The following is a 16,563-nucleotide window of genomic DNA, read 5'->3' as shown; positions in this document are numbered from 1 at the left end:
CATCCAATGCGGTTAAGATGGCCTCAAAGGGAGGTATGATAGGTGTAGCAACAACGTGGATGTTGAAGTCTCCGAGGATAATTGCTGGCAAGTGAATGTTTATGTGTTTGGAAATGTACTCAATAAGGAGGGAGGGGTTCTTTTCAAGTAGACCTGGGGGGGCGTAGGCAAGGCAGATTTGCAGGTTGGGTGCGGTGATTAGGCTGATTTCTAGTTTGTGTGGTGGGGAATGGATTTGTGTGAAATTTTAAAGGCCTTTTTAGCTGCTAGGAGGAGACCTCCTCCTTTTTTTAGGGGTCTGGGGGTAGAGAAGATATCATATGTTTCCACAGGTAATTGGTTGATAAGGGCAGTGTCAGAATCCTTTAGCCATGTTTCAGTGATGGCTAGTATGTCAGGTTTGTCGTCTGTGAGGATGTCATTGATTAGGGGGGTTTTCTTGGAGATGGAGTGTGCATTAAGCAGGAGGATTGTGAAGGTAGTGAGACCAATAATTTGTGTGAATGGAGTGGTCATGATGGGAAGAAGGTTTCTGTGCCGTTCCAGAGTGTAATTGGGGGGGGGGGGAGGAGGGGATTAAGGGGTGCCATGGTATAGTGCTTGATGGTGGAAATGAAGAGCGTGTGCGTAATTAAAGCACAGAGGGAAAGAAGATAGCTCAGTTAAGAGTGGAAGCAAGAGTATTGCTAGGGGGGAGGGGGGAAATTGGCGGGAAGTTGGGAGGGACCAAAATAATTTCTTTAGACGGATAAGTGCAAGGTGATGCATATAGGGAAAAATAACCCATGCTATAATTACACGATGTTGGGTTCCATATTAGGTGCTACAACCCAAGAAAGAGATCTAGGTGTCATAGTGGATAACACATTGAAATCGTCGGTGCAGTGTGCTGCGGCAGTCAAAAAAGCAAACAGAATGTTGGGAATTATTAGAAAAGGAATGATGAATAAAACGGAAAATGTCATAATGCCTCTGTATCGCTCCATGGTGAGACCGCACCTTGAATACTGTGTACAATTCTGGTCGCCGCATCTCAAAAAAGATATAATGCGATGGAGAAGGTACAGAGAAGGGCTACCAAAATGATAAGGGGAATGGAACAACTCCCCTATGAGGAAAGACTAAAGAGGTTAGGACTTTTCAGCTTGGAGAAGAGACGACTGAGGGGGGATATGATAGAGGTGTTTAAAATCATGAGAGGTCCTAGAACGGGTAGATGTGAATCGGTTATTTACTCTTCGGATAGTAGAAGGACTAGGGACACTCCATGAAGTTAGCATGGGGCACATTTAAAACTAATCGGAGAAAGTTCTTTTTTACTCAACGCACAATTAAAACTCTGGAATTTGTTGCCAGAGAATGTGGTTCGTGCAGTTAGTATAGCTGTGTTTAAAAAAGGATTGGATAAGTTCTTGGAGGAGAAGTCCATTACCTGCTATTAAGTTCACTTAGAGAATAGCCACTGCCATTAGCAATGGTTACATGGAATAGACTTAGTTTTTGGGTACTTGCCAGGTTCTTATGGCCTGGATTGGCCACTGTTGGAAACAGGATGCTGGGCTTGATGGACCCTTGGTCTGACCCAGTATGGCATTTCTTATGTTCTTATGCCTCATTGTATGCGGGTAGTGGGAGGTAAGGGGAAGGAGGGATATCTCAAGAGGTACTAGAATAGGAGTACTCCTAGAGGGTTTAAGGTGAATTGATGTGATAAGAGTCCTTCTCAGGGGAGCATTAAGAGTGGTAATGATCCCTGTGGAGTCGTGGGCTGCAGAGGGTGCTGGGTTTGTGGATCCTGATCCTGTGTTGGCTCCGCTGTCTTGGGTCAAATGGTGCTGGTGAGTTGGGGCCGTCAGAGATAGTGTTGAGTAGGCTCAAAATGGACGCATGAAGGGGCGCACTAAGGGGCAGGCCCTTTAGGTCGCGCTACTTTGTGCGACGGCTTTAACCATACCAAGGTTATTAAATGATCAGAAGGGTCAATATCAATGTGGTCACTGTGTAGTATGCCCTCAGGTATATTTGACAACTTCCTTGATAATTCCATCCACGGGTCGTACATATTATTTGCCTAGGCAATTTGATTGTGAGTCAGCTCAAGTTATTTATGTGATATTATGCCCATGTGGGCTGTATTATATAGGGCACACAAAAAGAAAATTAAAACAAGATTATTGAGCATCTTAGTAATATACGTATACGGAAAGAAAGAAATGCCCCGTTGGTACAGCACTGGCAAGAGAAAAGGCATGATGTTCACGATTAAGATTTTGTGTCCTTAATCAAGTTGAACTAAGCAGAGGAGGAAACATATCAACAGTGCTAACAAAGAAGGAACAGCGATATATATTCCAGTGGGGAACAGTGACTCCTGGCGGTCTAAATTTAGAAATAGAATGGAATGCATTCTTATAGTGTGGTTCGGTGTTGGTTGCAACTATCTTGAGTTGGTAGGTGGAGTTGGATTACAAATTGAGGATCAGGTGGTGTAGTGGTATCCAATACAGGTGAGAGGAGGGATATTTAAAGTATGAGGGTGTGGGTAGGAAGTAATGCGCAATCGCGGCGTTTTGGGAAAATGGAGTAGTGCGGAAGGCATATTAGAAGGTGAGCTGATTTTGTTGCATTTTATAGAAGAAGTGCTAAGAAATATGTAAGTTATTAGTAGACATGAGATTTACTATGTATTGTAGATGGGAATGCACTGTGATAACTGACGGCAGTATTTATATTGGCGTTTGAGAAGGTGTGAGTGACAGCGGCGGCCACGGAGGTGTATGAAGCAGTGGTGTTTATAAAGGATTAAATCCTAAAAACGCTGATTTACAAAGTTAGTGGTGTTTAACATAAGAAGTGGAAGCAAATACCTCCGGGCAGGTTAGTATACATGCATGAACGAAGCCAAATGGATTTGTGTGGTATTTGGTGGTGGATTAACATGTCCTTTTTTTTGATGGATTGGTAGGTTGTACAACGTGGAAGACAGTTGATAAAAGTAATGTTAAGGAGTTATACGGAGTAAAATATAGGTAAGCATTCCGTTGGTATTTAAGGATAATGACTGGATAAATAGTTTATTTTCAAATTTAATTCATTTTACATTTTTTATACATCATTAATAATAAAATATTTATGTACTTAGGATTGTGTTTTATCACAGACGGCACAAGCAACAAGCACCCTATGAATTATATAGAGAAGTTCCCGGCTTTTTCAAATGAAAGCAATGAGTGGATAACGGTCCCCTGAGGAAACCACCTCGGTGAAACGGAAGCTTTTCGTCCGGAGTTTACATAAAGTAATAAATATGACAGGGAACTGAGAGGGAGTTTTTCTAATAACAAAGAATATTTAAAGGGAGATTAATAAGAAATAAGGGTGGATTGGATGATAAATGAAATATAACAATATAAAATTGGTGCTATCTGATTGTAACAATTTTGGATGTATTTTAATATGTTGGTAATAGGTGAATTGTTGTATTAGAATTAGGTGCAATATTTTTTCTATGTTATGTGATTGTGCATGTGTGAATGTGGTATGAGTGATAATATTGGTTTTAACATAAATTTGTGGATTGTACATGTGTTAAATTAAAAGATTAATAATAAACTAGAGTTAAAATATACACAGGTATTTATAAATTATATATCTTACCTTATGACACAGTAAATACAGAACCAAAATAAATATATAGGTTTAAACAAGAAAAAGAACAAATTTTAAATGCAAGGTAAGCCTCAATGTAGAGATGAGCTCCAAAATATGGAATTTTCAAAGCAGTTCCTTCATAAAATACCATATCCATAACTCATTTAATCCATTGCTAGTAACAGTGGAGAATTTTTTATCAGCATAGTACTCACAGTATGCAACAATGCCTGGACCTGAATAGGCTCAGTAAAAAATGGCTCACATTTTGTCTCTAAATCATCTTTAGAAGAACTAGTTTTTTTCTTTGGCTGTGACTTGGCCTGGTAACAAAAAACAAACAAGAAAACTATGTTAGTTGTACCCATCGACAGAAGTAAAGAATACTTTAAACATGTGGCTCATGGTGCTTCTTAACCAGTGTGACTGTGGAAAGAAGTGTTGCTTACCTGTTAACAGGTGTTCTCCAAGGACAGTGATGAGTGTACCTGAGCTTGAAAACCAACCCAGAATCCTCTGCTCTCTTAGCCTATGTGACCTCAAAGTGACTTGCTGAGCCTGACCTGCAAGAATTCCCAGGATATCTGGACAGGCAGTCGAAGCTGGCTCCATACTGTGATGCCTAATTATAGGGTCACACAAAGCAGAAGCCAACGGAGGGAACTTCAGGCTATACTGTCACAATAAGAGGCATTATTCTCAGAATTATCTGTAAACACAACTTCAGATGTGTTAATTACACTGACCAGCAAGATTCTACCAGAACAAAGGACTATCTAGAGAGTGGTGGTAAATGGGCCCCACCAGGGAGAAGTAATCAGGGCAGTTTAGGGATGATCTTATGCTGTTGACATGACAACCAATGTGAATTAATCTCTAGGCAGTCACGCAACTCTAGAATCTTCTAACCCAGTACAATATTGTATGTTATCTATAAAAGAAGGATCACTTCTGTATACAATGAGATGCTGGTAGTCAATTTGTCAGAGACATGGCATCAGCATCTCCCAAGAATACTTATATTGATCAATAAAAAATTATATTTTCTATAAAAATCCAAGTGTTCTTGTATCCCTGGATATATAAGCTCATAAAAAATGGCGTGGCGCTTAATATTATGGCGCCTGAAAAGGAACTTGATAGCTGCAGCTATCTATGGTGCAGTCTTACGTCTGAATCTGCTGGACAGGGTCAGATCTAAGGCTGGTACTCGGACCTTAATTGGCTTTTGACCAAAGTTTTGCTTATTGCACAGTAATTCCCAGGAACAGATTTCTGGATGGCTGTTTATTGAAAAAGTAGTACCCGGAAGACAGAAGAGAGTGCCTCTACTATGTAGGGGATGAAAGATCTCTAAGTATTTACTCATGCCTACATAATTAACTTGTAGGTATAATTTTCTAGTTAAGTAGGTAAAAGATTTTCTTTGGCCAATTGTAAAGAAAAGTGCACTTTTTTTTATTTAATCTACTTTGGGGATGCCCATTTGTAGACTATTATACTTAATGAGAACTTAAGAGTGATTTTTGGCTTATTTGTCTGTATATTTGTTACTAAATTTGTACTGGAAAAAAACAATACAAAGAGGTTTAAAAACAGCAACAGGTAATCCGTGGTTGTAAGCCCTTGCCCTGCTTGCAAGGCTGAGGGATTATTAGAGGAACATTCAAAAGAAAAGTTTTGTAAAAGTGTAGTTTGACATCTGGTTTTCTATTTTTGTCTGATTTCTGCCATGGGGTAACGCATTGCAGTGAATGGGGTCTGAATTACAATTGTTATGGAAGTTTCAGAAATTGAAAGGGCACCGGGAGCTGGAGAGTTAACTGTGTTGACCGGTACAGAGAAGCTCCAGGCGATTTGTATGCGCAGGGACACAGGGGGCAAACTGATTTACATGATTTGTTGTTGTTTGAAAGGTATAAGCAGACTGAGGAGGAATTAAAGTTGTGGAGAAATGTTACAGTAAGTGAATTTAATTTAGTAGATTCTTTCAGAAAGTTTGGTTTCGTCAGCTTTCTCTGGCTGGCTGGTGTTGAATTTGGGTAGAAACTAATAGGGTATTGGGTTTTCAAACAATTTGCTTAAGTATATAAAGGACATGAAGAAAGGGCAGTCATTAGATAAACATTTACAAGTCTTTGATTTATGGTATAGGCAAAGGGATTCTGTTCTTGATGACACTGAATGGAGTAAGATGCCCCCACCCTATGCTCCTGCTACGGCTGTTCTAACTCCTCTGTATCAGGTGACCTTAATATGCCCGGCTTATATCCAGCTTTGCTGGATTCCTGTAGTCAGTTAGGTCACTTTCCACTACACACTGTCCCTGCTGAATTAGGTCCAGTTGATCCAAATGATGTTGCTCCAGGTTATAACAAAAGGTATCGACCAGTATGAACCAAAATGCTCTTCACCAACTTAATAAATTAGTATATTAATGTGTATATCGGAACCGCATCAGCAAGCCTGACGACGTGCTTAGTGTGACTAAGCCGTCCAGTCTTTTCTATCATTTGCGGTTATAAACCATTACAGTTAGATCATCTGCCTTTAAATCCAATATCTGATACTGCTGTTTCAGGAGAGGGAACTCCCATACTACCTAAGCTAGTCAGAACTCCGGTTACTCCATTGCCAGCAGTAGTTCCTGCTGTATCTCTGTCAATGGCAGTTTCTGCAGCTTCCCCTCCACTTCAATTAGAAGTGCAGTACGGATGGCAGGGAGTGACTTGTAGTCTCAAAGGGTTAATGCACCCTTCAGGAAATGCACATTCAGGTCTGACAGTAGATGAATTAAGACAAAAGTCTGGAGATGAGTTTACACATTTGACAGCTCAGAGCAAACAAGCAGAAGGGGGAAAGATTCAGTAGAAAAGGAGAGGGGAGTTTTCACTCTTCAGATGAAGAGGTAGATAAAGATAGTAGATTTACAAGGGATAAACTTTCACCCGATGCTTTTTAAGAAACCACCACCCAAGGAGTGTACTAGGCACACCCAGGGATGTAAGCTGATACATACATTAGTAGGCATAGCAACGTCCTGTAGGGATTCTAATGGGGAACTTATTTCATCACACTTAAGGGATAGAGGAGAAAAAAAGATTATTAACTGCTATATGTTGGGTGACAGCCCACCATGCTTCTGATACTTGGATTCATAGAGGTAATGCGTTAGCAGACTTTGCAACATAAGAGGTTACTAAAACAGACTAGAGCACAAAGGGAAGCAGGATTACTGGCCTATGCACAACAGTACACATACCATGTACACAGATTTATCTCAAAGCATTTGGGTTCCAAATTCACAGACACTTTGTTCTCAATTTGTGACCAGGGCTGGAAAATAAGCTGTGGCTAGAAATGTTTTTCAATATTTGTCATTATAGTGATTTGTATGTTAGAGAAAAGAGTAAAGGAGCTAAAGATTTAACTAAACTCCAAACTAATTTATGTTCTATACAGATGGAGGAATTAAATAAGCGAAAAGAGGGAAAGAAATGTAAAGTTTTTCTAGATAGAAGAGCTGCTGAGAAAGTATCTGGGATAACCGGGGTTACAGTGTTTTCAGATGATGTGGAATATGGAATAAGTGGGGGTGATGCTTGGTATTCCCAGAATCAATTAATGGGTACAGTAATTATACCTAGAGACTATAATGTCCATGGAAGAGGGATAGCAAGAGAGAGAAGGGGAATAAACAGAGTTTGATAGAGCTGGTTTCGAACCTGATGTAAGCACAGGTACTGAATGCTGGTATTGTGGGGAAATTTGGACATTTTGTAAATAAATGTAGAGCCAATCTTGAAAGAAATTCCTCATATACAGTTTTAGATTTGGCTAATGCATACTGTGTGCCTCTGGCTGTGCAAAGGGCATTAACAATTTTTCAGTATAACAAAGTTAGCAATCCCACAAGGTTTTGTAGAAAGCTTACAGTTCACATCCTACTCCCAGCTAGTGTATCTGTGATTATGTAAATGATCCACTAAGTACAGCACTTACAGGCTCTGTTTGCATGCACGCTACAGAGCTAATTTTACAAACATTAGCATACGAAGGAAATTAAATAAATTCTAACAGTACAAAATTGTCAGTCACAGGTTGCATTTTTAGGAATTAACCTGCCCTTGGACGTGCGTTTTCCCTTATCCCTTATTCAGTAAGGGGTGGAAAACGCGCATCCAACCCGCAGAACCTAATAGGGCCCTCAACATGCAAATGTATGTTGAGGGCCCTATTAGGTATTCCTGCGCGATACAGAAAGTAAAATATGCAGCCAAGCCGCACATTTTACTTTAAGAAATTAGTGCCTACCCAAAGTTAGGCGCTAGTTTCTGCTGGCACCGGGAAAGTACACATGGCGACATTAAGTCAGAGGTCCCAAAGGGTAAAAAAAAAAAAAGAAAACAAAAAATTTAAAATGGGCCAGCGGCTGTCGGGTCGAAAACCGGATGCTCAATTTTGCCGGCGTCCGGTTTCTGAGCCCGTGGCTGTCAGCGGGCTCGAGAAACTGACGCCGGCAAAATTGAGCCTCGGCTGTCAAACACGCTGACAGCCGCTCCAGGCTAAAAGGAGGTGCTAGGGACGCGCTAGTGTCCCTAGCACCTCCTTTTGCCCGTTTCTACCGCCGGGCCTCATTTAAATAGAGAATCGCACGAACAGGCGAGTGGCCTGTGCGCGTGCCGGGAGAGCGGGCGTTCGTCTGCTCTCCCGCGGACTTTACTGAATCGGCCTGACAGTTAGGAGTTGATGCTAGAAGTATTGGCTGTGCATTGCATGACCATTAGCAGAGGTGGCAGATTTTCAGATTTTGAATTACAAAGCGCTAACATTACCACCTTAGGAAATGGAACACAAGGGGTTTTAGATTTGCAGAGGGAAGCAGCTCTCACACCACAACTTGTGGTAGTGCCTCCTAGTGGCATAACAATAGAGCCAAGAAAGAAGCTTCATGACCGTTATTTGCTGAATTAAGGCATATCAGAGTGTTTAGTTTTAATGAAGCTGTAATTTCACTTTAACCATTACCTTAATTTTGTTGTATGCCATATTTTATATCTTTCCAGGCTGAAAACAAAGCCTTCTCTGCCATTTGAGGTGTAACGCTTGAAGATTATATTTTTTTCCCAGTTTGATTTTTTTTATTTTAAATAGATCTATTTTAATTTTGTTTTATTTTGGATCGATCCAAACACTTTTTGGTCTAATTTTTTTTTAGCTCAAATGTGTTATTTGTGTGTCATGACACTTGAAGAATGCAATGAATTTATGTGTCAGTTCAGTGAAATACATGTTTCTATGTAATGTCTGAGCATTTAAGTTGTTTGTGGTCCTGACTATTGCATGTTACCTAATAATAAAGAGGGAATATTATACAGCTGTAGGGATTACTAGATGCAGGGAGTTAAGGCCATGATGGAATTTGTCTCATTGACTAATTTGAATTTGTTTTGCTCTTATATTAGGCTTTAATACACAACATATGCATCTAATGAGTTAAGAGGCTATCCTCCGATGTCAGAAATCCACCATACTGAGAGAACTGCATACGTCATGTGTTATTGATTTCAGACATCATGCAATCCTTTGCACAGGAGTCATCTTGCACCCTTCATTATATGGACCTTTATTTGACATGTGATAACCTATTATCATATAAAAAATAGTTATGTTATACCTAGTCAATATTTAGTTATGTACCCATTTGCAGATGCCACTATTTAGATTTTAAGTTAATGACAGAGTCTGAATTAATGCAGTTTTTATTAGTCTCAGACAGTCCAAGCATTTTGTAGCATTTTCCAGTCCTATACTTTATGTGTATATGCATTCACTTGCTGAGTCAGCTAGATGATTATTTGATATGTTCTCTTTACTTTTATCTATGAAAGTTAGTCTGATCACACTAACCAATCACCCTGTCCCACTACTTGCTACTTTACAGTGTGATATGTCTTGGTATAAATCAAATATTCCCTTGAGTTAAATTCTGCCCTATTGCTGTTTCTGCACAAGTATTATTCTTTTTCTTCTCCTGCAGCCTACATTTATGGTACTCACATGGCTGTTTTTTCATATTCTAGTCCCCTTGCTCCTAACCGTACCTAATATATCAAATTTAGTTAGCTCCTTCTATTTTTCCCTATATACCTTTTTGAACATTTCTTCCTGTAACACTACCTATCAGTTTCTTTACCTAGAGTTTGTTTACAACCTCTCACAGATGTTCTCTGGTAGTGTGATACTTCTGTTTACCTATAGGCCCACTTCTGCATATGACCAAAACATGTTTTATGCTTTACAACACTGTTATAACTTATCCCTCATTATGTATGCACAACACAGTATGAGTCCTTGTGAGTCTTTCTGCTGATTCTTGGTTTTCATCTTTATTTTCCAGGCTTCCTTCACTTTTCTGGTTATGTGCATTGCTTACATCGCTGTTTGTTTAGCAAATATTATCCTGGGTTGTTGTTTACAGTAGCAGTACTCCTTGCAGAGACTCGCCCATTATATATAGTATTATATGAGAAAAATAATACTTTCATAATAGTCTCTCTTTGTTCTTCTTATCTTTACACTCGTTACAACACTATTATGTAATTACTTGACTCTGAAAGATAACATATGTGGGTCTTGCTATTATAGATTTTCTCTTCTTTATAATGCAGCCATCCTTGCAGCTCAACTACAGAGCTAACGAATATCTAGTGAAACTTAGTCATACTGCTATCATTTGTTAATTAGAGAATGCGTGTATATCTATGAGTCTCATTTACTTTAGTGGGGATCTAGAGGGATCACAATGCACACAAAAGGTTAGTTGTTATCCTACACATTTCAGCCCATTTGCCATATTCACTTCATACAGTTCTGTTCTCCCCTCTGGTGCTTCGGTGTGCCACTCTTGCCATTTGTAAGTGGCACATGAGGGAAATGATGAGTGTACCTGAGCCTGAAAACCAACCCATAATCCTCTGCTCTCTTAGCCTATGTGACCTCAAAGTGACTTGCTGAGCCTGACCTGCAAGAATTCCCAGGACATCTGGACAGGCAGTCGAAGCTGGCGCCATACTGTGATGCCTAATTATAGGGTCACACAAAACAGAAGCCGAGGGAGGGAACTTCAGGCTATACTGTCACAATAAGAGGCACTATTTTCAGAAGTATCTGTAAACATAACTTCAGATGTGTTAATTATGCTGACCAGCAAGATTCTAACAGAACAAAGGACTATCTAGAGAGTGGTGGTAAATGGGCCCCACCAGGGAGACGTAATCAGGGCAGTTTAGGGATGATCTTATCATGCTGTTGACATGACAACCAATGTGAATTAATCTCTAGGCAGTCACACAACTCTAGAATCTTCTAACCCAGTACAATATTGTATGTTATCTATAAAAGAAGGATCACTTCCTGTAAACAATGAGGTGCTGGTAGTCAGTTTGTCAGAGACATGGCATCAGCATCTCCCAAGAATACTTATATTGAGCAATAAAAAATTATATTTTCTACAAAAATCTAAGTGTTCTTATATCCCTGGTTATATAAGCGTCATAAAAAATGGCGTGGTGCTTAACAAAAGCAAGAAGTCAATCCTCAAAATGGGTAACAACATCATCATGGAAATTTGATTTCAAAGTTTCCAGAAACCAACTCCAAGGGGAGGCGGATGGGCTTTGTAGGGACTGACATTCTGATGTCTTCAGAGATCACCTGCAACAGATAAGCAACTCAGCTTTCTCTGAGGACAAGTAGTATAGCAGACCTCACATGGGAAATTATTAGTTACAGACTGCCCCGAATAAAAAAAATGGGATCCCCCCCCCAAAAAAAAACCAGTGTCAATAGGGAAAAATTGTTTTTAGTGGCAACAGACACAAAAGCAATGGAGATGAGATACACACTCTATAGTAGATCAGCAGAAAGAGCAGAGCATGAAGACTATGAATTAGTCCTTATAACATGCTTGGCAGAAAAATCTTTATTAGTTGGTAGAAACTCCATAATCTTGAATAAAAATGGTCAACTTATAGTAAGTTAATTTCCCCCAACATGGTCACCACGTTTCGCCACACAGACTGCATCGGGAGGGACAGTATGGCAACAGGCCATAGAAACATAGAAAAGGACTAATGGTCTATCCAGTCTGGCCAGCAAGCTTCCCAAGGTAGATTATGCTGCACTATGCAGGTTACCACCATGTATCAGTCAGTTTTGCTTGATGTGCTTTGCTTATGGACTGGTCGCAGAAGCAGTCCTGTTTTTTTTTTCCTTAATGTATAAGCATCAGTTCCCCAGACTGTAAAAAAAGTAATGGCTCAAGTTGGTTGTCTCTGAATCCAAATTTCTTTTTCCTTTAAGGTCCCACCCTCCTCATTCAAAGCAGAGAGCAATGTTACAGTTGCATCAAAAGCATCAAATCTTATTGGTTAAGGGTAGTAGCTGCTGCTGCTCTGTGCTGGATACCCCCATGCTCATCAGTTCCGCAGAGTCAGTAAAAGTAGGGGCCCTCGTTGGTTGCTGTCTAAATCCAATTCCCCTTTTCCCCCTGTCATTGAAGCAGAGAGCAATATTGGAGTTGCATCAAAAGTATCATGGCTTATTGGTTAAGGGTAGTAACTGCCGAACCAGTAAGTTACTCTCATGCATGCTTTCTTCGTTTCCTTTAGGACTTGGCCACAGAAGCAGTCCTTTGCTTTTTCCCTTATATCTGCAGGGAACTGCAAGGGCTAGCGTTGCATATGGATGTGATGCATCCCAAGGTGATGCACCCGCACCTCTGATTCCATACAGCTACGTCTATGCTACACCTGGCTCTGCCACCTAGATACGATGGAGATCCCAATACCCACTGAGGCTTCATTATCCATGCCTGATGCACTTAGCTTGAAGCAGCAAGCTTCTCGTCAGACTGGATAAACTTTCATCCTATCCCTGCTAGATGATTCTACTGGAGCCTGGGCATCACCTGTCTGGGAAAGAAACAAACCCTTTATGAGAACCTAGACGAATTCCTGACAGTTCTGTTGAGAATTCGATTAACCTGGAAGCATCTCTTCTGTAGCTGCGAAGCTACTTTGCCTGAAGCAGGGCAACAGGACAATTGGTCATACACTTTAGAACTTTCACATCTGAGTTTCAATGGACTCAATAAAGCTTAGTGGCCATTTTTTTGGAAAGGCCTTACCGACTGCATTAAGGATGAGTCAGTGGAAGAGAGGTACCACTTGGGCTGGATGACCTCATTGATTCTCTCTATCAAAGTAAATGTCAGATTCCAGGAGCAAGCATGAGAGAGAGAGAGATGCCTTTCAATGGCACCTGAGGCTAACTCCAAGGTTACAGTGTCCATTGGTGCCCCCTGCCAAGGAATATGTAGTGCCTTACAGTAGAGGAACCCATGAAGCTTGACAGAGCTAAGCTAACAAATGAGGAGAAACAGAGGTGCATATGCCTCAGTCTGTGCCTGTATTGTGCTGATCAGGGGAACTATACTACAAAGAGAAGTCAGGAAACTCCGAGCCTAGGTCTGGTCAGAGAGGCAGCCTTAGGCCACCCTCATCTCCCTCGCCACAAATGCTGGTCCCAGTCATCCTGAAACAGACACTGAGGAGTTCATTACCAAGGCCTTCCTGGACTCAAGAGCAAGAGGAAATTTAATTGGCGAAGCCCAGGTAGGGCACTACAATTTACCCATTATTCCTTTAGTGCTGCTTGTGAAAATCTCATCGATATATGGGGACCCACTACCAGGACATTTGACAATGTGACAAAATCTCTGACCCTTAAATTGATGCCCGACATCAGGAGCTGATTACCTTCTTTGCCTTAACCAAAGCTGTGAACCCTATTATTTTGGGATTGTCATGGCTGATTAAGTACAATCCCAATACTAAAAAAATTGAAATCCTATACATCTCACCTAAATTAAGCAAGACAAAAGAGTTTGAAATTCAAGAAGCGGCCAAAAACTACCCCATCTCCCTAGAAGTATGAGATTTAGGGATTCTTATAGATTGCGAATTCTCCATGAAATCCTGCATTAAAAAAATCATAAGCGATGGGTACTTCAAATTAAATATACTCAAAAGATTAAAAACCCTCCTATTCCCAAAATACTTTAGAACTGTCATATAGGCACTTGTCTTATCAAGATTAGACTACTGTAACTCACTATTCTTAGGCCTTCCCGCAAATATCACAAGATCATTGCAATTTCTGCAGAACTCTGCAGCTAGACTCTTGACAGGTACTAGAAGTTCCGAACATATCACACCAATATTAAAAGAACTTCACTGGCTGCCAGTCAAATACAGGGCCCAGCATAAAATCTTCTCACTAATTCACAAAACCTTATACAATGAAAAAACTGAATGGCTAACCTCTTCACTTCACTTCCACACCCCCTCAAGAATCACCAGATGAACCAGAACAGGGATGCTGCCAATTCCTTCCCCCAAAATTGCCCACCTAAATAATGTAAGAGAAAGAACTAGCTCTATTGCTGGACCCCTTCTATGGAATTCTATTCCGCAGGAATTACTACTAGAAGCAGACATCAAATTATTTAAAAAGGGGATTAAAACCTGGCTTTTTAAACAAGCCTACCAAGAGCTATTAGCATAATTATCTCACTTCTGATTTTATACCAAGGTAATGTATATTTTTATTATACTATCTCTACCCTAACTATACTACCTCTCTAACGGCTCGATACAGTAAGGCGGCGGTAAAAACAGTGCGGCAGTGTCAGGCGCACCCTTCCTCCCCGCACCCACAGTTCTCTTCACTAACTCCCCGATACTCTCCTCTAATCGCATGCAAATGCATGCCGCGGCTGTGAAGCGTTAGGGAAGGGTTATGCCCGCGCAACCCATTTTACTGTATAGGCGCTGTAACAGCGCCTATACAGTAACCTGGGTGCGCTGGTACCTGTCATTTCAAATGACATTTGAAATGACAGGCACCAGGAAGTGTAAAAAAGTGTAAAAAACAAAAAACCTGTGTGTTATATAAAAAAAATGTTAAATACCTGTCGGAGGGCCGTGGTTCCAGGCGGCCGGTGGGCGGCGGGCAGCCATCAGCGGCATCCGGTAGTCCCTTCTCCCGATTTCGCACGGGCGGGCAGCCATCACCGGCATCCGGTAGTCCCTTCTCCCGATTTCGCACGGGCGGGTCGGCAGCGGGGGGGGGGGGGGCGCCATCAGCGGCATCCGGTAGTCCCTTCTCCCGATTTCGCACGGGCGGGTCGGCAGCGGGGGGGGGGGGGGCGGGCAGCCATCAGCGGCATCCGGTAGTCCCTTCTCCCGATTTCGCACGGGCGGGTCGGCAGCGGGGGGGGGGCGGGCAGCCATCAGCGGCATCCGGTGGTCCCTTCTCCCGATTTCGCACGGGCGGGTCGGCAGCGGGGGGGGGCAGGCAGCCATCAGCGGCATCCGGTAGTCCCTTCTCCCGATTTCGCACGGGCGGGTCGGCAGCGGGGGGGGGGCGGGCAGCCATCAGCGGCATCCGGTAGTCCCTTCTCCCGATTTCGCACGGGCGGGTCGGCAGCGGGGGGGGCGGCAGCCATCTGCGGCATCCGGTAGTCCCTTCTCCCGATTTCGCACGGGCGGGTCGGCAGCGGGGGGGCGGCAGCAGGATCCGGGAGCGGCGGGAGCAGGATCCAGCGTGTTCGATCGGGCAGGCAGGTCGGTGGCAAAATAAAGATGGCCGCCTGCACGGGAAAAGCGTGCAATTGGCCGCTGAAGACGTGACGTCACACCCCGTGACGCCAAACGTCGTGACGTCACGTCTTCAGCGGCCAATTGCACGCTTTTCCCGTGCAGGCGGCCATCTTTATTTTGCCACCTACCTGCCTGCCCGATCGAACACGCTGGATCCTGCTGCCGCTGCCCCCTGGACCCTGCTGCTGCCTACCCGCCGCTCCCGGATCCTGCTGCCGCCCCCCCCCCCCCCCCGCTGCCGACCCGCCCGTGCGAAATCGGGAGAAGGGACTACCGGATGCCGCTGATGGCTGCCTGCACCCCCCCCCCCCCCCGCTGCCGACCCGCCCGTGCGAAATCGGGAGAAGGGACTACCGGATGCCGCTGATGGCTGCCCGCACCCCCCCCCCCCCGCTGCCGACCCGCCCGTGCGAAATCGGGAGAAGGGACTACCGGATGCCGCTGATGGCTGCCCGCCGCCCACCGGCCGCCTGGACCCACGGCCCTCCGACAGGTATTTAACATTTTTTATTTTTTTATATAACACACAGGTTTTTTGTTTTTTACACTTTTTTACACTTCCTGGTGCCTGTCATTTCAAATGTCATTTGCAATGACAGGTACCAGCGCACCCAGGTTTTTTGTTTTTTACACTTTTACACTTACCGTAGCAGGCCCGAGCCTTGCTACTTTTTCGTTTGTTTTTTTTTTGCTTCGGGAGGAGGGGACCGGACGGGACCAGGGCGGGTAAGCAATGTTTTTACACTACACTACACTAACTCCTACTAGGGGGAGGCGGTAAACTAGCAGGTTAAGGCCGCGGCAGAACAGCGGGTTACGGAGGAGATAATATTAGCGCCCGTTACAGTATCGCAGTGGAATAGCTAATTCCTTCATTATACAGCTTTTTCGTTCATTTACATGCTGGGTGCGGAAAGGGTTTAGGAAAGGGTTTAGGAAGCGCTAAGGACGCGTGAAACTGGAGACTGTATCGCTGAATGGCCTTACTCGTCTGTATTGTGCGCTCCCAGCACGTTACAGACGGGGAATCTTTAACTCAATGTTACTGTATCGACCTGTGAGTATTTAAATTTTGATTATTTAGCCTACTATTTAGTTTACTATGTTAATTATTTATATTATAAAACAATGTTTTTACTTCCTTTCTTCTTTGGAAATGCAAATATTTTAAATGATTGCTAACTAC

General features: G+C 42.7%; 1 protein-coding gene across 8 annotated transcripts in view; it reads right to left on the bottom strand.

Annotated features, from left to right (window-relative positions):
• CEP44 (centrosomal protein 44) overlaps window positions 1-16,563 on the bottom strand; it is a 223,759-nt gene that overhangs the window by 86,642 nt on the left and 120,554 nt on the right. For all 8 annotated transcript variants that reach the window (XR_003852650.1, XM_029576497.1, XM_029576747.1 and 5 more), the window contains one exon: window positions 3,867-3,974. Coding sequence is in view for 7 of the 8 variants with exons in the window: in XM_029576497.1 (XP_029432357.1) it covers window positions 3,867-3,974 (108 nt within the window). In the remaining variant the exon portion in view is untranslated. The remainder of the gene's footprint in view (window positions 1-3,866; window positions 3,975-16,563) is intronic.

Source organism: Rhinatrema bivittatum, chromosome 1 (assembly GCF_901001135.1).
Source record: "Rhinatrema bivittatum chromosome 1, aRhiBiv1.1, whole genome shotgun sequence".
NCBI lineage: Eukaryota > Metazoa > Chordata > Amphibia > Gymnophiona > Rhinatrematidae > Rhinatrema > Rhinatrema bivittatum.
This window is presented reverse-complemented; position numbering and strand designations above follow the sequence as displayed.